We start from the raw sequence: 22,880 nt of genomic DNA on the forward strand, positions 1-22,880 counted from the left end.
CTAGGACCAGAGTGACAGCAGAGAGCACAGGGGACTCCATCTGGAATAGTTCATAATCTCTCTTCTGGATATCAGAAAGTTGAGCACAGTTCCATTTACAAAATTCCATCATACAAGAGATAGTATTCCCAAGAGAAAGTTCCTCAAAGGGAGAATATAGGCACATGGAATCCTCATACTCAAAACCCTAGTCCAATGGAGAAGGAATCAGAGAGGAGTAAGCCAAGGACTCTTCTACAGAGTCCAAGTCTTCATCAGGAGAGTCCGGCTCCCTAAGCTTCTTAAGAGGAGTAAATGTACTGGGGGGGGGGGGAGGGGGCATGCAGGAAAGTACAGTTGTGTACACTTACCATAAATGTAGATGATAGAGAGTATTCACTGTTGGGCGGCCACGGTGGTGTAGTGGTTAGCATTGTCGCCTCACAGCAAGAGCTTCTCTGGTTCGATCCTTGGCTGGGGTGCCTTCTGTGCGGAGTTTGCATGTCCTCCCTGTGGTCGCGTGGGTTTCCTCCAGGTGCTCCGGTTTCCTTCCACATCCCAAAGACATGCAGTAGGTAATTGGACACTAAATTGGCCCTAGGTGTGAGGGCGTGTGTGTGTGTGTGTATGTGCCTTCTGTGGAAGGTTGGGCGCCGGGCTGGCAACTCGACACTGTAAAACTCCACTGCCAATCATGAACGGACAGGTGATCCGCTGTGGCAACCCCTAACCGGGAAAAGCCGAAAGAAGAAGAAGAGTGTATTCACTGTTGCCGTCATTACATTTGGGTTATCTGCTTGCAGGTAGCCCTCAGTCGGCCTGATTAACAAAGTCTTGGGTCCAGCGTCGGTTGCTGTCTCATCTTCCATGACGTCAGGTAGTCAGGGGTATAAAGCATGCAGCCAACACCATTACAACAGTTTTTCTTGCCCCAGATGTCAGGTGCCCCCATAATGGGAAGCAATTATATACAAGGTTACACCTCCAACAAAAAGCAAACACACCAGAAAGCTTTAAGTATAGTAAACAAAAGGGGAGGTATAGACAATAGCACTCAGGGGGCTGGAGGGAGGGTAACCAGGACTGCAACAGTGAATACACTTGAACATCTACATTTATGGTAAGTGTACACAACTGTACTATGTTTTTCATGTTTCACTGTCGCAGTCATTACATTTGGGTAGATTCCCAAAGATAAGGAAGGGAGGAGGCAATTAGAGAGCAGTAGGACCAGCTATTAGGCCCTGCAGGACTGCAGTGGCAAAACCAGCTCTGGATTTAGAAAAAATTGGCAAGCGGTAATGCTTGGTGAAGGTATGTACAGAACTCCAGGTTGCAGCTTCTAGGATGCCCCTGGTAGGGAGACCTCTGAGAAAGGCTGTAGAGGTAGATGCAGCCCTGGTGGAATGTGGTCTTATCCCCTTTGGGGTAGGTTTTCCATGGTGCTTATAGCAGAAATGAATGCAATGGCCAATCCACTTAGAAATGGTTGCTTTGAAATGGCCTGCTTTGAAATGGCCTTCCCCTCTGCCCCTGCAGCAAATGCAACCAATAGTTGTTCAGATTTCCTGAGAGGCTTAGTCCTGTCCAAGTAAAATCTAAGTTGTTTGTGCACATCCAAGGAGTGCAGTATTCATTCCCCTTTGTTTTGTGGATTAAAAAAGAAGGTTGGCAAGAGGGGGTACAAGTGTTGGCGTGGCCAGTCTGGTGCAATGAGTATTGCCCTTGGTTTGTCTTGTCTGATCTTTAACAGAACTTTGGAGAGGACAGGCAGAGGGGGAAAGGCATAAACTGATAGGTTTTTCCAGGTGAAGGACAGGGCCATCCACTTTCCAAGCTGGTCTGTGTGGAGTACTTCTGCAGAATTTGTTCAATTGTTAGTTCTGAAGGGAGGCAAACAGGTCTATCTATGGGCTCCCCCATTTCTCAAAATGTTGAATATTTTTGGTTCCAGTTTCCAATCATGTGGGTCCATGAGATTTCTGCTGAGGTCGTCTGCCAGTGTATTTAGCTTGCCTGGCAGGAATTCAGCTTGTAGATTCACTTGGTAGCTCAAGGCTATGTTCCACAGAGCCATGGCTAGTCTGCAGAGAGGGTATAAGTGGGTTCCCCCTGCTTGCTTATGTACCACATGACAGTGGTGTTGTCCGTGTTTACCAACAACTGTCATGGAAGAATGTGGTCCTTGAAGTTTGTCAGAGCATTCTGTACAGCTAACATTTCTTTTTGATTGATGTATAGGAGCATTTGACTTGTGTTCCATTTACCCTGAATGCACTGCCCTGTCAAATGAGCCCCCCCATGCACAGTCTGATGTGTCTGTTGTTAGCGTTTGGGCAGCAGGGGGTAGAGTAAATGGCAGTCCCTTGTTGGGTGGCAGGCCTCTGCCCACCAAAGGAACTCTGTCTTTAGACAAGGGATGATAGGAATACTAGATTCTAGGTCCTGAGAATGTTGACACCATAGGCTTTTTAGATGCCATTGTAGTTTCCTTATATGCAGTCTTGCAAACGGAATTAGTAGAATGCAAGAGGAAATGAACCCCTGGGCTTGCAGTATTTTCCTTGCAGATAGCTGGGTCTTTGTGGCCAGTAGTTTGAAGTAGGCTGTCAAATAAACTTGTTTCTCTGGCGTGAGGTAGGCCATCTGGGAAGTTGTATTCAAGCTTGCTCCCAGGAATACAATTTGTTGGCAGGGTACTAGATGTGATTTCCTTTCGTTTATGGTATACCCCAGAGAAGTTAGTAATTTCTTTACAAATGCCAGATTTAATAGCATGTCCTGGCTTTCTGCCTGAATTAGACAATCGTCCAGGTATGGGTATATCTGAATATTTCTTTGCCTTCAGTATGCAATGACTGGAGCTAGGCACTTTGTGAATACCCTGGCGCAGTAGATAAGCCAAAGGGCAGTGCAGAGAACTGATAGTGCATGTAGCCTGCTCTAAAGCGTAGGTAGTTTGTGCAATATTCCCTTACTGAGATGTGCACGTAGGCTTCTTTTAAATCCAGTGTTGCCAACCAGGCATTTTTGCCTAGCATGGGAAGCAGCTGATGAAGAGTTAGCATTTTGAATTTTGGGATTACCAAAAAGGTGTTTAGGATAGACAGGTTCAGGATAGGGCACCAGGAATTGTCTTTTCTGGGTACCAGGAAAAGTCTTGCGTAAAAACCTTGCCCCCATTCCTCTTCTGGGACAGGCTGAATAGCCCTGATACTTAGGAGAAAAAGAGAACATGCTTCTGAGCCTCTGCCCACTGATTTGGGGGTACGTCGGGCCTACCGTTTGGGGTTGGTAAGGAGTGGAAGTGGAATCTGTATCCTTGGGAAACTATATTTAAAACCCATTTGTCTTGGGTAATGAGTTCCCAGTTTTCTGCATGCAAAGTGAACTTTTCCACTAAAGGAACAGTCAGTTGAGCAGGGCTTGGAAGGTTTAAAGTTGTCATTGTGACAGCTAACCATGGGGGGGTGACTTACTACTTAGAGCTTTGGAAGTGGGACCCCCTCCACTGCTTAGTCCTGTGAGTACCTTGAGACTGAAGCCTGGGTGGTCTGCTAGTCCTGGGTTTGGACTGAGAAGGCCTGGAAGAGGCAGGAAAGGACCAATTCTTAGACGGCCAGTGCCTACTAAATCTGGGAGGCTGTACTTGCAGGAAATCTTTAACAGTTTGCATAGATTTAGCTTTTTCCTCCATCGTTTAAAGTACTACTTCTGCTTTGTTGCCAAACAGGCTGTCTTGGTTTAAGGGAGCATCCAGTAATTTTGCTTTAACATGATCTGGCAAAGTTTGCTCCTTAAGCCAAGCATGCCTTCCAGGTACAGACCCAGTGACAGCAGCCCTGCAAGACGCCTCTAATGAATCAAAACCACATTGCAAAGTATGTTTTCCAACTTATTCGGCGGAATACATTAAATCCTGTAATTCTTTATTTTCAGCACAGTCAGGAATCAACATCATTTTCTGTTTAAGCAATCCAATAATATGCTGCTGATACTTTAACATATGAAACTGGCAGTTTAAGTCCCTAATGGCCAAAGAAGCAGAGGTGTATACCTTCTTACCCCATCTGTCTAGGGCCATGGAATCTCTATCAGAGGGGGTAGGGTTTTGGGCAGTAGTAGCCTTAATGCCTCTGGGTCCTTGTGAAACAGTCTCAGGAACCGCAGTAGGATTCTTAAAGAGGAACTTGAGAGAGTCAGGTACTCTGTAATACCTGTCAAGTTTTCTGGGAGCCAGAGGTCAAGTGTCAGGGGCCAGGCTAGATTCGAAGAAGGCATCATCTACAATGTCCAGTACAGGAGGGATAGCTAAAGTCCTACGTTGAGGTAGGAGTAAGAATCCCCTAAGCCTCTTTTTGGAGTAAGAGTAATCCTGGCTTTCCCAGCGGAAATGCTCCCTAAGAGTATGAAAAGTTTCACCAAAAGAGAAATCCTCTAGAGTGGAAGCAGTGGGAATGGAGTCCTCTGCATTAGAATCCTCATAGGTAGAGATAAAGGCAACTCCTGGCCATCAGAGAAAACAGAAATTTCAGAATCCTGATCAGAAGAATCAGAAGGAAAATCAGTTCTAGGTCTCTTAGAGGGAGAAGGGTGGCTTCCCGTAATTAGAGTAATAAGGTCTTCAGCCATTCTTATCATTTGTTTTTTAGGCATAGGGGCCTGACCATGCGGTCTGGGCGTCTGTTTTCTAGACGTGGATCGAGTTTTAGGCCTTGAAGAAGAAGATGGCATTGGTTTAATATGCAAGTAAGTAGGGCCTGAATACATACTCAGAAGCCAGTGCCTGCATAGCAGCTCCGGACCCATCCAAGGTAGAGACATCCGCAGGTTCTACAGTTGACAAAGCATCTTGCAGCATACCAGACTCCGAATGGGTCTCAGTAGAGGCCTGCGAATCTGAAGTAGCGGGTATCAGGGGTTGCAAAAGCACTTGTGCACCAGCAAACTGGCGACTAGCTTAGCAGGAGCGTCGTCGGCAGCTTTGGACATTTGCGGTCTCTCTCTGTATCTTTGCGTTTTTTCAGAATGTCAGTAGTCAGGTGGCTTACAGAAGCCATTTCTGGATAATTGAACAGAGCACCAAAATATTTAGATGTGAAAATGAACAGTCGATGAATAGCTCGAGGTTTGAAAAAGACAATACCGACAGCGAGGGACATCATGGTCTGGGCCTATGCAAGGAATGTAGTACGAATTAAAATCTTTATGAGATATTTGCTTTCCACAAGAAATACAATTGTTAACTTTTACTGACATCAGTTTGGAGCAAGAAAAGGGTTCCCCAATGGGGTACTTAGCTTAGCTGAAGACTGAAAAAAATTTCAGGAGTCATCCGACCGGCACTTGAGAACTGCTTCTGCTTTGGGCACCGTACGGCACGAAAGACTGATGTAATGGCGTCTGCTGCATGCTTTATAACCAGACTACCTGACGTCATGGAAGATGAGACAGCAACTGATGCAGGACCCAAGACTTTGATAATCAGGCCGACTGAGGACTACCTGCAAGCAGATAACCCAAATGTAATGACTGCAACAGTGAAACACGAAGAACATCTGCAAATCGTTTTAGAGCAAGAAAAAGGATCCCCAACGGGATACTTAGCTTTGTTGAAGACTTCAGATCTGAAACTTAAAAATGAAAATTTCAGGTGACAGGCGACTGGCACTTGCGAACTGCTTCTGCTTCGGGCATCGCACGGCAGGAAAGACTGATGTAATAGCGTCGGCTGCACACTTTATACCCCTAGCTACCTGACATCATGGAAGATGAGACAGCAACTGAGGCAGGACCCAAGACTTGGATAATCAGGCCGACTGAAGGCTACTGCAAGCAGATAACCCAAATGTAATGACTGCAACAGTGGAACACGAAAAACATCAGAAATTCCCTAGGGAGGTTCCAAGGCCATAAGTGCATTAAATTAGTCTGCGCAAAATCTTGACATTCACACTGGAGATCTTTAGGACCAGAGGAAACATGTTTTGTTTTCTACTTCATTTTCAAAGGGACATTTTCATTTCATTTTCAAAAGCCCTAAAGACCTTAGGAGGTTTGTCCCTTGCTGACATTCAGTCAAGGTAGTTGGAATCTCCTCCTGAACAAGAATATGCAAAATGCTCTAGGTTCCCCCTCAACATCCACAACGGATATCTGCAGAGCATCCAAGGATGGGCAAAAAGATGTATCCATGCCAGTCTCTGAAATGGTTGTGGCAGAGGAATACAATGGAATAACCTGGCAATAGTACAGTTGTGTACACTTACCATAAATGTAGATGTTCGAGTGTATTCACTGTTGCAGTCAATGCATTTGGGTAATCTGCTGGCAGGTTGCCCTCAGTCGGCCTAATTAACTAAGTCTTGGGTCCTGCGTCTGTTGCTGTCCCCTCTTCCATGACGTCAGGGGTATAAAACATGCAGCCGACGCCATTACATCAGGTTTTCTTGCCCCAGATTGTCATATGCCCCCCAAATGGGGAGCAATATATATATATATATATATATATATATATATATATATATATATATTTGTATTTATATATATATATATATATATATATATATATATATATATATATATATAAGTATATAATTTAACACACAAACAATATACCTCCAAACAAAAGCAAGTACACCAAAAAGGCTTTTAAGCATAGTAAAAGAAAGAACAGGTATAGTAAAAGAAAACCAGGGGGCTGGAGGGTGGGTAACCAGGACTGCAACAGTGAATACACTCGAACATCTACATTTATGGTAAGTGTACACAACTGTATTATGTTCTTCGTGTTTCACTGTTGCAGTCATTACATTTGGGTAGATTCCCAAAGCTATGGTTGGGAGGATGGATTTATACAGCATTAGGAGCAGCTATAAGGCCCTGGAGGACAGCAGTGGCAAAGCCAGCTCTGGATTTAGAGAAGAGAGGTAAATGGTAATGTTTGGTGAACATCTGAACTGAGCTCCAGGTAGCAGTTTCTAGAATGTCCCTGGTAGGGAACCCTCTGAGAAAGGCTGCAGAAATAGATGTAGCCCTGGTGGAATGAGATCTGATCCCCTTGGCGTTAGGTTTACCATGGTGCATATAGCAGAAACGAATACAATGGCTTATCCATTTGGAAATAGTCTGCTTTGAAATAGCCTTTCCCTCTGCCCCTGCAGCAAAGGCCACCAATAGTTGTTCAGATTTTCTTAGAGATTTTGTCCTGTTTAAGTAAAATCTAAGTTGTCTGTGTACATCTCATGAATGCAGAATCCGCTCACCCTTGTTCTGTGCATTGGGAAAGAAAGTTGCCAGATGAACGGTCTTGATTAAGAGCCACACTGGATACCACCTTAGGCATGAAAGATGGATTGGTCCTGACAGACACCCTGTCCGCAAGAAAAATAATGAAAGGCTCCACTGCCATGAGAGCCTGTAATTCAGGAATCCTTCTAGCTGAAGTGACTGCTAAAAGGAAAGCTGTTTTCCAGGAGAGAAATTTTAGGTCTGCAGTAGCAGCTGGCTCAAAAGGAGGGAGAGTGAGTTTTTCCAAAACAAAACTGAGGTCCCATGCAGGGGTTGGAGCTCTCCTGGAAGGTCTTAAGTTACTGGCCCCTCTGAGATACTGCGTTAGCAGAGGATGAGAGAAGAGAGGAGGTTCTGTGTTGTAATGAGCTGAAATGGCAAAGGCATGGATTTTTAAGGAAGAAAAAGATAGGCCCTTGTGAAGCATCTCAGTTAAGTATTGTAAAATCTGAGGAATATTGGGCACTGCTATGCTTATTCCGTGTTCCAGGCACAGAATCTTTTCAATTTGTCAGCATAAAATTATCTAGTACTAGGCCTTCTCGCCTCCAAAATGACATCCATCACAGGTTTTCTGAGGGATGCTAAGGGTGAATTTAGGTGATTAGACATGCTGCAAGATTCAAAGTTTGGAGCTGAGCGTGCAGAATTTGGTTGTTCTGCTGAGACAGTAAGGTGTCTGAGGTAGGTGCCACGGAGGAAGATGTGACACATTGCGCAGGAGTGGGTACCAGTGTTGGCGAGGACAGTCTGCAGCAATCAATCATGTTTGGTTTGTCCTGTCTGACTTTTAGTAGACAGAGCAGAGGCAGAGGGGGGAAAAAGCATAGAATGACAGGGTTTCCAGCTGAATGATAGAGCATCCACTTTCCAAGCTTTTTTGTGATGAGTTGTTGTGCAGAATTTGTCCAACTGACAGTTCTGAGGTAAGGCAAAAAGATCTATGTCTGGACTCCCCCATTTGCGTGTCAACATGTTGAAAATCCGTGGTCCCAGTTTCCATTCATGTGGGTCGATGAGATTTCTGCTTAGTTCATCTGCCAGAGTAGTCAGCTTACCTGGCAGGAATTGAGCTTGTAGTTGTATTTGGTATGTCAAGGCAGTGTTCCACAATGCCATGGCTAGTCTGCAAAAGGGGTAGGAATGTGTACCCCCCCCCTGCTTGTTTATGTACCATATAACTGTGGTGTTGTCTTTTTTTATCATTAATTGTCATGGATGAAAGTAGTCCTTGAAGGCTGTCAGTGCATTCTGTACAGTTAGCATCTCTTTCTGATTGATATGAAGGTGCATTTGATTTGGGCTCCACTTGCCCTGAATGCACTTCCCTGCCAGATGAGCTCCCCAAGCATAATCTGATGCGTCTGTTGTTAGGGTTTGGGCGGCAGGGAGTGGAGTGAATGGCAGTCCCTTGTTTTGGTGGCAGGCCTCTGCCCACCATAGGAACTCTAGTTGCAGGCACGGTATGACAGGAATCATTGTTTCCAGTCTGTGACAATGCTGACTCCATACACGTTTTAAGTACCACTGAAGTTTCCTCATATGCAGTCTTGCATATGGAATTAGAAGACTGCAGGAGGCCATGAACCCAAAGGCTTGTAGAATTTGCCTTGCAGATAAGCAGGGTTTTTGTGGCCACCTGTTTGAACTTAGTCACCAATTGAATTTGCTTTTCTGGCATAAGGTAAGCTATCTGGGCAGTTATATTCAAGCTTGCACCCAGGAATGTAAGTTTTTGAGAGGGTACCAGTTGTGATTTTGTTTACGGTGTACCCTAGACAAGTTAGAAGTACAGTTTTGTACCTACCATAAATGTAGATGTTCGAGTGCTAATACAGCTGCAGTCATAACAGATGGGTTCTCCTGCCATCAGGCGGATCCTCGGTCGGCCGAATTCCAAAGTCTAGGTCCGGCGTTGGTTGTCGTCGCTTCTTCCCTGATGTCAGTGCATCAGGGGTATAAAGGAACCAGCCGACGCCATTTTCTTCAGTTTTTCTTGCCCCAGATGTCAGGTGCCCCCAGAAGGAAGGCAATACATAAATTTGTGTAATAATGCAGTGCAATATAATCAAAATACAGTAGTTGCAAGCAAATACATCATAAATGAATACCCCAATCAGGTTGTATGAGGATGTGTTAGCCAATAGGCCTGTCCCAAGAGGGGAAGGAGGGAGGGAAACCTGGACTGCCGCTGTATTAGCACTCGAACATCTACATTTATGGTAGGTACAAAACTGTACTTTGTTCATCGTGTATACAGCTGCAGTCATAACAGATGGGTAGAATCCCAAAGCTAAGAAAGGGGTGGTAGGCACTAGGTGGAGCCAAAATGCCCTGCAAGACTGCAGTGGCAAAGCCTGCTCTAGATTTGGAGTATAATGGTAGGTTGTAGTGCTTGGAGAAGGTATGCACAGAACTCCAAGTGGCTGCTTCCAAAATATCCTTGGTAGGAACTCCTCTGAGGAAGGCTGCAGAGGTGGCTGTGGCCCTGGTGGAATGAGTTCTAATGCCAGTAGGCACAGCTTTGCCATGAAAGGAATAGCAAAAGTGTATGCAGTGGGCTATCCATTTTGAGATTGTCTGTTTGGAAATTGACACTCCTTGAGCTCCTACCGCATAGGACACAAAGAGCTGTTCCGATTTTCTGAAAGGCTTTGTTCTGTCCAAATAATAACGTAGTTGTCTGTGGATGTCCAAGGAATGTAGTAATCTCTCCCCTTTGTTTTGAGGATTAGGATAAAAAGTAGGTAAATGTATGGCCTGATTTAAAGCTACCCTGGATACCACTTTAGGCATAAAGGACGGACTGGTTCGTAAGGAAACTCTGTCCTGATGGAAAATGATAAAAGGCTGGACAGCCATGAGAGCCTGTAGTTCTGAAACTCTACGAGCTGAGGTGATAGCCAGAAGGAAAGCTGTTTTCCAGGACAAATATTGCAAATATGATGAGGCAGCTGGCTCAAAGGGAGGCAAGGTCAGTTTTTCCAGAATGAAATTGAGATCCCAAGCAGGTACTGGTTGTTTCCTTGGAGGTCTTAAATTCTTAGCCCCTCTGAGGAACTGTCTTAAGAGAGGGTGAGAGAATAAAGGTGGATCAGTGTTGTATTCTGCAGAAATGGCTGAGGCATGGATTTTGATATAGGAGAATGACAGTCCACTGCTTAGCACTTCAGCCAAATATTGTAGTATTTGAGGTAAATTCAGTTTTCCCGGATCCTGGCCCTTTTTCTCATTCCAGACACAAAAACGTTTCCATTTTGCGGAGTAAGTTTTTCTAGTGGATGGCCTTCTGGCCTCAAAAATGACATCCTGCACCTCCTTGGAGAGTAGGGCCTGTTGTGATGCTAAGGAATCGTCCATGCGGCTAGACTGAGTGTTTTTAGCTGGCTGTGAAGAGTTTTGAAGCTGTGCTGAGTTAGAAGAAGAGGCATTAGAGGCAGGGTCCATGGTGGGGAATGCGTCAGGCTCCTCAGGAGTGGGTACCAGTGTTGCCTTGGCCAGTCCGGAGCAATGAGAATCATCTTTGGTCTGTCTGCTCTGGTTTTCAATAGAACTTTAGACAGCAGAGGAAGAGGTGGAAAGGCATAAACTGTCATTGATGTCCAACTGAAAGAGAGAGCGTCCACTCTCCAGGCCTTTGGATGGAAAATCCTTGAGCAGAATTTTGTCAATTGATGACTTTTGTGGGAGGCAAAGAGATCTATGTCTGGCCTTCCCCATTCTTGGATTATTTCTGTAAAAACTTTTGGATGCAATTTCCATTCGTGTGGATTTGTCATATTCCTGCTTAGGTTGTCTGCCAGCGTGTTTTCCTTGCCTGGCAAGTACTGTGCTTGTAGTTCCACTTGTAAGTCCATGGCCATGTTCCAAAGTGAAATGGCCAGTCTGCAAAAGGGGTAAGAATGTGTTCCTCCCTGTTTGTTTACGTACCACATAACTGTGGTGTTGTCCGTTCTTATCAATAGTTGACCTGGTTGAAGAAGGTCCTTGAAAGCTATAATAGCATTTATTACTGCTAGCATTTCTTTTTGATTGATGTGAAGGTGCTTTTCTTTTTGGGACCATTTGCCCTGAATGCACCGATCTGTCATGTGCGCCCCCCAGGCGTAGTCCGTGGCGTCTGTTGTGATGACTTGATTTGCTTGAGGCTTGCTGAATGGAAGACCTGTGTTTGTTTGACATGCTTGAGCCAACCACAGAAATTCCTTTTGCAGACATGGAATTAGTGGTATTATTGTTTCCAAACTGTGGCTGTGTTGAGACCATATGTTTTTCAGGTACCATTGTAGTTTCCTCATATGCAGCTTTGCACATGGGATTAGTAAGATGCAAGATGCCATGAATCCCAGAGCCTGCAGGATTTTCCTTGCAGTCAGCCTGGTGCAATTTGCTAGTGTTCTGAAGTATTGAATTAGTTGCCCCTGCTACTCTGGCATGAGGTAGGCCATCTGGGTGTTTGGGTCCAAATTGGCACCCAGGAAAATTATCTTCCGAGAGGGTATTAGCCTTGATTTCTTTTTGTTGACTGTGTATCCCAGAGAGTTCAACAACATTATTACATAAGCCAGATGTTTAAGAAGAATGTGCTTGCTGTCCGCTTGGATCAGGCAGTCGTCCAAATAGGGGTATATTTGTATCCCTTGAAGTCTGCAGTAGGCAATTACTGATGCCAGGCATTTCGTGAATACTCTGGGTGCAGTAGATAAGCCAAAGGGCAATGCAGAGAATTGATAATGGGTTGAACCTGCAAGAAATCTGAGGTACCTTCTGCAATTTTGTCTGATTGGGACATGCAGGTATGCCTCCTTGAGGTCCAATGTTACCAGCCAACACTCCTTGCCCAGCATGGGAAGAAGTTGCTGTGGAGTGAGCATCTTGAATTTTGGTACGAGTAGAAATGTGTTTAGGATGGATAGGTCCAAAATAGGTCTCCAATCTTTTTCCTTCCTTGGCACCAGAAAGAGCCTGGAATAAAAACCTTGACCTTGTTCGTGCGTAGGTACCTCTTGAATAGCTTTCATGTTTATAAGATCTGTCATTTGCCTTTGTGCCTCTGCCCTTTGATTGTGTGGCAGGTTTGGCATGCCTCTCATTTTTGGAAGGGTGTGAAAATGGAATTTGCAGACTCTGTTTATAATGTCCAGGATCCATTTGTCCTTTGTGACAACATGCCAATTTTTTGAAAATAATGCCAGCTTTCCTCCTAAGGGGGCTGCCATTTGAGACTTGGTTGGCATGCAAAGGGGAAAGTCATTGGGTTTGCTTTCTGAAAGATTGCGAGTTATCCTCACCACCTCTTTGTGTAGGAGCTTGCCACTGTCTGCCTCTAAATGATCCTTGGGATTGTCCTCTGCCCCTCTGGCGCCTGTATCTGCCTCTTTGGGGTCTGTCCGTGGCAGGAAAGGACCAGTTTTTGGAATGCCAATTTCTACTAAAACGTGGGGGTTGTACCTGTAGAAATTCTCACACAGTTTGCATTGATTTAGCCTTTTCCTCCATTTTCCTTAAAACCTCCTCAGCATTAGCACCAAATGGTACATCCTTTTGAAGGGGGGCGTCTAGTAATTTAGCTTTGACATGATCAGACAAGGCTTGTTCCTTGAGCCAGGCATGCCTACGTATGACTGATCCTGTAACAGCAGCTCTACATGAAGCCTCTAGAGCATCAAAACCACATTGTAAGGTATGCTTGCCCACTTGTTCTGTACTATGTATCAAATCCTGCAACTCCCTTCAGGTCTGGTTGCTCAGGTTGTGAAATTTTACTTTTCAATTGTGATAACAAAAACTGTTGGTATTTTAGCATATGAAACTGACAGTTTAAGGCCCTCATGGATAAGGTAGCTGAGGTATATACCTTTTTCCCCCACCTTTCTAAGGATCTGGAATCTCTCTCGGAAGGTAATGGATTTTTAGCAATGGAGGCCTTAACTCCCTTGGAGCCCTGTGAGATGGTTTCTGGGTCAGCAGCATGGCTTTTGTATAGAAATTGGTGCGAGTCAGGAACCCTATAGTACCTGTCAGGCTTAACTGGAGGTGGAGGTAGAGAGTCCGGGTTAAGGCAGGCCTCCGAGTAAACATCATCTAGGATGTCCAAGACAGGAGGTATAGCCAGAGGCCTGTGCTGAGGTAGCAAGAGAAATTCCCTGAGCCTTTTCTTGGAATCTGAATAATCTTGGCCTTCCCAGTGGAAGTGTTCCCTTAAGGTATGCAAAGTTTCCCCAAATGAGTAATCCTCAGGGGGGGATACAAAAGGGATGGATTCCTCCGCATCAGAGTCTTCAAAAGGGGAGTAAGAGTGTTCCTGATCATCAGAGTGCTCTGAAATAATGGAGTCCTGATCAGAGGAGGGGGAATCTTCCTCCACTCTGGGCCTTTTGTCCGGTGGGGGCTGAGAACCCCTGATAAGAGTAATTAAATCCTCAGCCATTTTAAGCATCTGCTTCTTAGGCATGGGCCCTGTGTAGCTGGTCTCTTAGAGTGCATGGTTGCTTTAGACTTAGTGAAAGCCTTGATGGAGAAAGAAGAGGAAGGTCTGAAGACACCTTGAGTGGAGGTGGACCTGTCCACATTCTGAGTTTCAATGCCAGGAGTGGCTTTGGTATCAGTAGTCGGGGTGTGGGCCAAGGAGCCTGCGACCTCGGGTACAGGAGACACCGTCAAAGAAGTGTCGTCGGTAGTCAGGGGCTGCGTAGGCGCCTCGCTGAGAACCGGACCACGTGTAGTCGGCTTTGGCGTGGTGTCGGTAGAGGCCGCGGATCTCATGTGTCGGTCCTTATCTTTTCGTTTTTTAGACAAAACCGGAGTCGGAGTATCCGACGACATAGTATAGTTAAATGCTTTCCCAAAATAATGCTGGGCGAACTCCACCCGACGCTTAATACTGCGTTTGTTGAATGTAGCACAAAAGCGACAGACCGATACGTCGTGATCTGGGCCTAAACAAGGTATACAGAGGGAATGGAAATCCTTATGCGGTATTTGTTTCCCACAAGAAATACAATTATTAACTTTGTCTGACATCGGTCTGAGGCAAGAAAAGTTTCCCCAACGGGGTACTTAGCTTTTAAGAAGACTTCGGTTTCCAAATTTTCGTAATCTCAGGAGCTGGCCGACCGGCACTTGCAAACTGCTTCTGCTTCGGGCACCGCGCGGCAAGAAAGACTGAAGAAAATGGCGTCAGCTGGTTCCTTTATACCCCTGTCGCACTGACGTCAGGGAAGAAGCGACGACAACCGACGCCGGACCTAGACTTTGGAATTCGGCCGACTGAGGACCCGCCTGATGGCAGGAGAACCCATCTGTTATGACTGCAGCTGTATGCACGATGAACATCCCTTTTTACAAACGCCACATGTTGTAGGAGAATGTCCTTGTTTTCTGCCTGAATTAGACAATTGTCCAGGTATGGATATATTTGAATAATTCTTTGCCTGCAAAATGGAATTACTGGAGCCAGGCACTTTGTGAAGACCCTGGGCGCAGTAGATAAGCCAAAGGGCACTGCAGAGAACTTGTAATGCAAGTAACCTGCTTTGAAGCAGACGTATCTTCTGCAAGATTCCCTGATTGGGATATGCAGGTAAGCCTCTTAATTCTAGAGTTACCAAGCAGGCATCTTTGCCTAGCATAGGAAGTAGCTGTTGAAGAGTCAGCATCTTGAATTTTGGAATGTCCAGAAATGTGTTTACAGTAGGTAAGTCCAGAATTGGACGCCATGATTTGTCTTTTCTGGGTACCAGGAAAAGCCTTGAATAGAAACCTTGTCCCTTTTCCTCTTCTGGTACTGGTTGAATAGCCCCCATGTTCATGAGGAACAGAACTTGTTTCTGGGCCTATGCCTACTGTTTTGGGGGCAGGTCTGGCCATCCGTTTGGGATTGGCACCGCGTGGAAATGAAATCTGTATCCCTGGGATACTATATTTAAAACCCAGTTGTCCTGGGTTATCAGTTGCCAGTTTCGTGCATGAAGTGCCATTTTTCCCCCCAAAGGGGCGGCTAAAAGGTAAATGCTTGGTGGGTGTAGAGGGAAGTCATTGAGACTGTTTACCATAGGGAGGTGCCTTGTTGTTTCCAGATTTGGAGGTGGAGGCACCCCATTGTTTTGTTCTAAAAGTCCCTTGTGACTGAAACCTGGAGCGTTTGGAATGTCTGGGTTTGACTTGAGTGGCTCTTGAAGGGACTGGAAAGGACCAGTTCTTAGCAGCCCAGTGCCTACTAAATTTTGGAGGTTGCACTTCTAAGAAATCTTTCACAGTCTGCATAGATTTAGCTTCATCTTCCATCTTTTTTAACACTTCTTCAGCCTTATTACCAAAGAGATGGCCCTGTAGTAAAGGAGCATCCAACAATTTTGCTTTGACGTGATCAGGCAGAGTTTGCTCTTTGAGCCAAGCATGCCTTCTTAGCACAGACCCAGTCACAGCAGCCCTGCAAGAAGCCTCCAAAGAATCAAAACCACATTGCAAAGTACATTTTCCAACTTGTTCAGCTGAATGCAATAAATCCTGTAAATCTTTATTTTCCACACAGTCAGAAATTATCATTTTCTGTTTAAGCAGTCTCATCACATGCTGCTATTTAAGCATATGATGAAATTGACAGTTTAAAGCCCTGATTGCCAAGGTTGCAGAAGTGTAAACCTTCTTACCCCAGCTGTCCATCGCCCTGGAATCTCTATCAGAAGAGTACGATTTTTAGCAGTAGAGGCCTTAATGCCCTTGGGACCCTGAGAAATAGTTTCAGGATCTGCAATAGGATTTTTGAAAAGGAATTTGTGGGAGTCAGGAACCCTGTAGTATCTGTCTGGCTTACAAGGAGCTGGAAGCAGAGAATCAGGAGTCATACTAGATTCTGAAAAAAAACATCAACAATATCTAGAACAGGAGGTATAGCCAAAGGCTTATGCTGAGGAAGAAGAAGAAAATCCCTAAGTCTCTTTTTAGATTCAGAGAAATCCTGACTTTCACAGTGGAAATGTTCCCTTAAGGTATGTAAAGTTTCCCAAAAAGAAAAATCCTCAGGGGGAGAAGCAGAAGGAATGGAATCTTCTGCATCAGAGTCCTCATAAGTAGGTATAGACAAATCCAGTTCATTAGAAGAGTCAGAAGAAACAGAATCCTGTTCAGAAAATTCATAATCAATGTCTTGCCTAGGCCTCTTAGAAGGAGGGGGTTGGCTACCCCTGATCAGAGTAATTAAATCTTCAGCCATTTTGATCATTTGTTTTTTAGGCATAGGGGCCTGCACGTGGCCCAGACATCAGTTTTTTAGATATAGATTTAGATTTTTGGCCTTAGTTTTGAAGATGGCGTCGGTCTACTATACAAATCTGTAGGGCCTGAAAACATCCTCAGAAGCCGGTGCCTGCACAGCAGCTCTGGACCATTCTAAGGTAGAGACATCCGCAGGTTCCATAATTGAAGCATCTCACGGCATACCAGACTCTGAATGGGTCTCAGTAGAGGCCTGCGAATCAGAAGTAGCGGGTGTCAGCAGCTGCGAAACACCTCACTGAGTACCAGCGACTGGCTTAGGAGAAGCGTCGTCAGTTTTGGACCTCAACAGTCTGCCTTTTTCTTTGCATTTTTTAGGTATTCCGGTATTCCGGTAGTTGGATTGTTAACAGACGACATTTCTAGATAATTAAATTGTGAGCCAAAGCATTTAGAAGCAAAAATATACTGACGTTTAATAGTGCGTTGATTAAATTTGGCACAAAATCAACAGCAAGGTACGTTGTCAGGGCCTGGGCAAGGAATACAGTACAAATGAAAATCCTTATGAGGTATTTGCTTACCACAAGTAATGCAATTATTAACTTTTACTGACATCGGTAAGGAGCAAGTTTCCCCAACGGGGTACTTAGCTTTTAGTGGAAGACTTTGGTTCTGAAACTCAAAAACGAAAATTTCAGGAGTCTGCCTACCGGCACTTGCGAACTGCTTCTGCTTCGGGCACCACGCAGCAAGAAAGACTGATGTAATGGCGTCAGCTGCATGTTTTATACCCCTGACAACCAGACGTCATGGAAGAAGGGACAGCAACCGACGCAGGACCCAAGACTTTGTTAAACAGGCCGACTGAGGGCAACCTGCCAACAGATTACCCAAATGTAATGACTGCAACAGTGAAACACGAAGAACATCACTGATATGAATGAAACCTTCTGCAGTCCATGAACCTTATACCATCTTGTTCATAAAATGGTCCAACCCATCCAAGGGAAGATGTGTTCATGGTAATTGTTGCCTTGGAATCAGCTTGGTAAAGGGAGATGTCCTGCCGAAGCATCCAAACTTGATGTCTAGGGCCGGAATACATATGTCTGTGGTGATGAGCACACAGGCACTTGGAGTAGGACCCTTCTGCACTGTTGACTATTGAAATACCTGGCCCATTGGAATTGGCACCAATGACAACAAGACTGGAAGAGGGTATAGAATACAGGCTACCTCCACTGATGCTAAAACCAAGACAGAGACCTTCAGTCCTGAGGAGTCGCATGCCAATCTCCCTGACACCAGGAATAGCCCTGATGGAATTGGTCCCGATAAGCTCGGTGCTGACTGGCTCGATATTGAACCCAGAAAGGCCTAGTAACCATATGCACTTATAAGATTAGTGTCCAGACCTCCAGTGCCAAAGCAGTTGGCATCAGAGAAGATCGATCAAGCTCTATCAAAGGAGTGATCGCTACAGAAGGAGTCAATCCAAATACTGCTGGTGCTGGAACCAGGAACAGAGGAAAGGCAGGTGGAGGGACCTGGGCCAAGCCTCGGCCTGTGGTCGTAACTGTTGGAGCCAGGATGACACAGCATCAAATCTAGGCCCTGACAAAGATGGACACCATATGGTCCCAATCAAACTGTGTAGAATTCCTGCTAGACCTATGAGACCATACATAAGCTATAGGAGGCTTAAAAGGGATTCATTTAGTCAGAAATTTTTTTTGATGAAAAACTGCTCATTCAGCACATATGGATGGAATCCTCCTTGGTGTTGGAAAAAACATGGCACCAAGGAGGGGACAAAGACATCCTGGGCCTAGAGGAGCAGAATATGGAAGAAGAGATCCTGCAACCAAGAAGAGGCAAATTCAGTTGAGGCAGTCTCAACAAAAGTGGGGTGGACCATCTAGGTATCTCAGTAGAAGAAAGCTTCTTCAGCAATGAGGGTTTCTCTGGTTTTCTTTTCTGTTTTTGGCAGGAGTGTACCTCAATTAGCCCTTTGGTACAGAATCATCAAGGACAGGTTACTTGACCACAAGTTTGCTGCACTAGTCTGCCAGGATGCTGGTGATAAACCCTTTGCAAATGGAGCAGACACTGTTAAGATGTGGCATTCTCAAGTACACAAAGAAAAGACCATGCAGATCCAGTGGGCACAATTTGTGCTCGCTCAGCATACAGTTACAAAAGCAATGTTTATTTTCTTTCCCCACATTCACCTACGCACCACAAACCCACTAAATGACCAACTATATTAATTTTGTTTTTGTAATATTTTGTACAGCACAAACCTCTGACTAGAGAAAAATAAAGACTGGCTTAGGCTCTAAGATGTGACAAAGTAAGAAAGGAAAAAAGACAAGATAGTGTGTGCTAATCAGCAAAACTCTGGAAAGTGAACTAACTTGCTTACAGAGACGAGTGTAAAGAAAAGGAGATCAGTTGTACTTATTGGAATGGAGAAGTACCAACGAAAAAAAACACTCCAAAGTCAATCCTTACTGCTCATGCTTTACAGAAGACATATTTTTATTCTGTTGGCAGCAATGAGATTTGGAGAATTAACAGCAGGGATTATGGGTGGACAGGAGCTTGCTCCCATTGCTAGATGGCACCAAAGGCACCAGTCTTGCTGTTCTAGTGTCCAGACAAGCCTAAAAAATGTACTTGAAACTAAATATGAAGTCCAAGATAATATCAAGTTGGGGGAAAAAAAAGATCACATAATGACAGCATAGTTGAGGTAGGGGAGAAAAACATACCCAGTTACCTTGCTGCAATCATGGAAAAGCCCAGAGTTTTCATTTACTTAACTTTGTTGTTATTATGAGATAAGCAATTTTCTGGGAATTTCTAGAAACAACTGACACCAGCCTTTGGGTAGTACGACACAGGGAGTTTCTCCCACTCAAGTCAGCAGGTGACAGGGTTGAACTATTAGCACTTGATAGTTCAGGTCATGCTCCTCTCTCCTACAGCAGAGATAATGTTAGTGCGGCCCATGGCTCATCATCCAAATGTACAGATGAAAGCCTATGATGACTCTAGCTTCAAATATGGTAACCTGTCCATGACACAGGTCAAGATCAATACCCAAATTACATATCATGAAGTACACCACGGTAAGGCATGCACCCCCCCAGTAGAAGTTTCACAGAAAGAACTGCAAAGCTGAAATGAAAGATTACCAGAACTGCAAACTGACCAAAGATGATCCTTAAATGTAGATTCACAAATGCTAACATATTCACAACTTTACAATGCAACCTCTTAAAAAAACAGTGAAAAATGACAGTTTCACCTTACCTTAAAGTCTGGATCTGAATAATATATTTGGATTTTTAAATAACCACTGCACTGCTTATAACAGCACACTGCATCAGGAGGTGGTGGGAACTTACAGTCTTCAATATAGCTTTCCAGAGATGACTGAAAAATACAAAATAAGACTAAATTAAAAATAATTACATTTCAATCACAGCTTAAATGCACATTTAGCCTAACCATTGACAGCTGTAAATATATGCATGGTCGAACTAACAGAACTAAAAGTTAGAAAAGCTCGACAACTTCTGTTATAGTGGTTTTATAGAAAACACCTCACAAAACAGAAAAAACTAATAAGCAGATGTTAAACAGATGAAAACTTTAAAGTATAAACTAAATAAAGAAATTCCAATACACAGGTGAAACTTAAAAAACATACCAATACAGTGATAATAAAGCAGCAAATGCCACCATTTTAAATCTTTCAAATATCCTAATAAACACTTAGGATGCAAACTCAAATGGTGCACAGCCAACTAGGCAAGACATCTATTCACACGACTGATAAACTAGGTTCCAATAGTGGAATGGGACTTAAGTTCACAGATTATGAATAACTTATGACTGACTCACCTTCGCTAGAAAGGGAGAGGCTGTCTTTTTAAGACCACATCAATTATTACAGAAAACACAGGCAGCTGCTAGAACAGTGAATCAACAGGTACGCTTGCAAGAAATCTGACAGTGGAGTATGCTACCTACACAGGCTGCAATACACCACAGCAGCACCACAAAATCTATCCCAAGAATGCAACTGCTTTGGGGAAGACAGTGAAATTCACTGCTGGGGTGAACAAATAAGATGGACAACTGATTACTCAAGACTTCAGATCAGCATGAGTACTATGAAATAATCTATGAAGAGAGAAAAAAACTGAAAGAGAAAAAAATTTTAAGGGATACAACAGTAAAGATTATGAACATTTAAATCCCTGAATCCTTGTTAAATTCCCTGAACAACCACATCAAAGTGTTGCTATGGTCAAGTCAAAATACATTTTCATTCAAGTGAAGCTGCCTGCTGGCAGAAATACTTTCAAGGAAAAGTAAAATGAGACTGTCATTTCAGCAGGCTTGCAAAATAATACAGACTGGAGATGAATTAATCTTCACTACGAAAACAGGCATACTGAAGTCTCTGAACTGTGTGCGCCACATGACATGAAAATCACTGTACCACAAGCTCTAACACCTCTGTCTTAATGAAAAACATATCCACAAGGTAGCATGCATTAACCTGACCACTCCAGTTCACCTTAACTACAGGTATATCATAGGCTTCTTAAATCAAAATGCATCATTTTGTACACATTTAAAATGGTTGTTAAATAAATGCAACTTTCAGTGCTTTGAATATTTTTTAAATCTGACTCAGTCAAACCTCTCTCTTGTTTCTTCAATAGTCTAACATGGGGAATATAACAGAACTATTTACAGCAGACATTGCACCTTGCTTTTAAGACAGCTTTTGCTGCACTACAGCTTCATTTGAGACAACTTCAAGACTCTTGATAACTCAACCATCATGAATTTCACAGTCTCTACCTTCATGAGAAAGGACATTAACAGTTCTGGATGTTTTTCCTCCTGAGAGTTGATTAACTTGTCTTGTAAAATATCTTTAATTTACTATAGATTCACAGGAGATTACTAGGCTAACTGCTTAAAGGCCCTTACAGGCCTGGCCAATATAACCCAATTTTACCCAATATATGGCCCTGGGACAAGAGGATGGCATGGATTTATGCCTGTGCACTGAGTATCTTACAGATTCTACTCATTTTACCCATCTTCATCTCCCACATCAACTACAAATTATGTGGCTTCAGTCGTTTTACTGACTTCAGTCTCATGCTGTGGACTTTCCCATAACGTTTTAATTCCTACTTTGGACTTCAACATGCAAATCTGTTAGTATTCTGCACAGCCCATCAAAGCAGTATTTCCATCTTTGCTGATTTCTTTGTACCATTCCTTTATGCTAATTGTCATGTGTCATCAGTGTAGCTAAAACAGCTGATTTGCTTTTTAACCTTCTGCCCATCAAAAACTAAACTGGCAGGAGACTAAAGGCCCTACCACAGAGTATTCCTTATACTCCAGACATGAGACTGCAGTCACTGTAGCTTTTGCTCTTTTAGATTACATTCTTCACTGTTACATTAGTTTTTTTTCCACTTGTCCAATAGATGGAGAGCAATGTTAACTAAGCATATGTACAAATTCTTATTTATGCACAAATCTTTGAATTCCTGATATGCATCGTGGACACAAAGACTTGTGTGGTCCATGGTTCTTAAAACTGTGTGCAATTACCTGATATGAAATTAGATATTTTAGAAGCCACAAAATTCCCAGGGCTTAATGATGCAGTCTCCCTGGCTCCTGTATTAAAACTTAGACCAGCTAAGTTGTGAAAACATTTCAAAGACCACTCGATGGCAGAACAGGACAAGACAAAGTTACTAAATGTGACAGGATAACCCTTTGAAGTGTGTGTGTGTGTGTGTATGTATATAGATATATATATATATATATATATATATATATATATATATATATATATATACACATACATACATATATATATATATATATATATACATACATATATATATATATATATATATATATATATATATACACACACATACACACACACAGATATATACGCGCACACACATTTTATGTTTGACAATACATACATATACAAATATATTTTTTACAACATACACACAGATACACATTTTTGACAATATCATGTAGTAACATTTTAAATATTCAACATAAATTATCCTTGTTTTTTTAAAATACATAGCTGATTGAATTATGTTTTGTGCTGCAACTGTAGCTTTAAACATAAAACAAGGCACAATGAGTAGGTATGCATGCATCTGAAGTAGTCTTGGCTTTGATGAAAACGCGGTAAAGACTTTATGCATTTATGTGCGCATGTGTTATTTTCCGTGTCCGTTATTAAATAAAAGTTTTTTGCTCAATAGATCGTTGGTGGCCTTCGGTAGTCATTTGTTTTAAAGTGGTTGGTAGTGTTT

The 22,880-nt window shown here is 43.4% G+C and overlaps 1 protein-coding gene across 1 annotated transcript in view; it reads right to left on the reverse strand.

The window, feature by feature from the left end:
- The window catches only part of TTC3 (tetratricopeptide repeat domain 3), a gene marked incomplete in the record, with an annotated part of 2,769,029 nt that overhangs the window by 2,143,268 nt on the left and 602,881 nt on the right, over positions 1-22,880 (reverse strand). The window contains 1 exon segment of the mRNA XM_044072025.1: positions 19,807-19,929. Coding sequence (XP_043927960.1) covers positions 19,807-19,929 — 123 coding nt within the window.

Source organism: Protopterus annectens, chromosome 5.part0 (assembly GCF_019279795.1).
Source record: "Protopterus annectens isolate FY-2018-M chromosome 5.part0, PAN1.0, whole genome shotgun sequence".
Taxonomy (NCBI): domain Eukaryota; kingdom Metazoa; phylum Chordata; order Ceratodontiformes; family Protopteridae; genus Protopterus; species Protopterus annectens.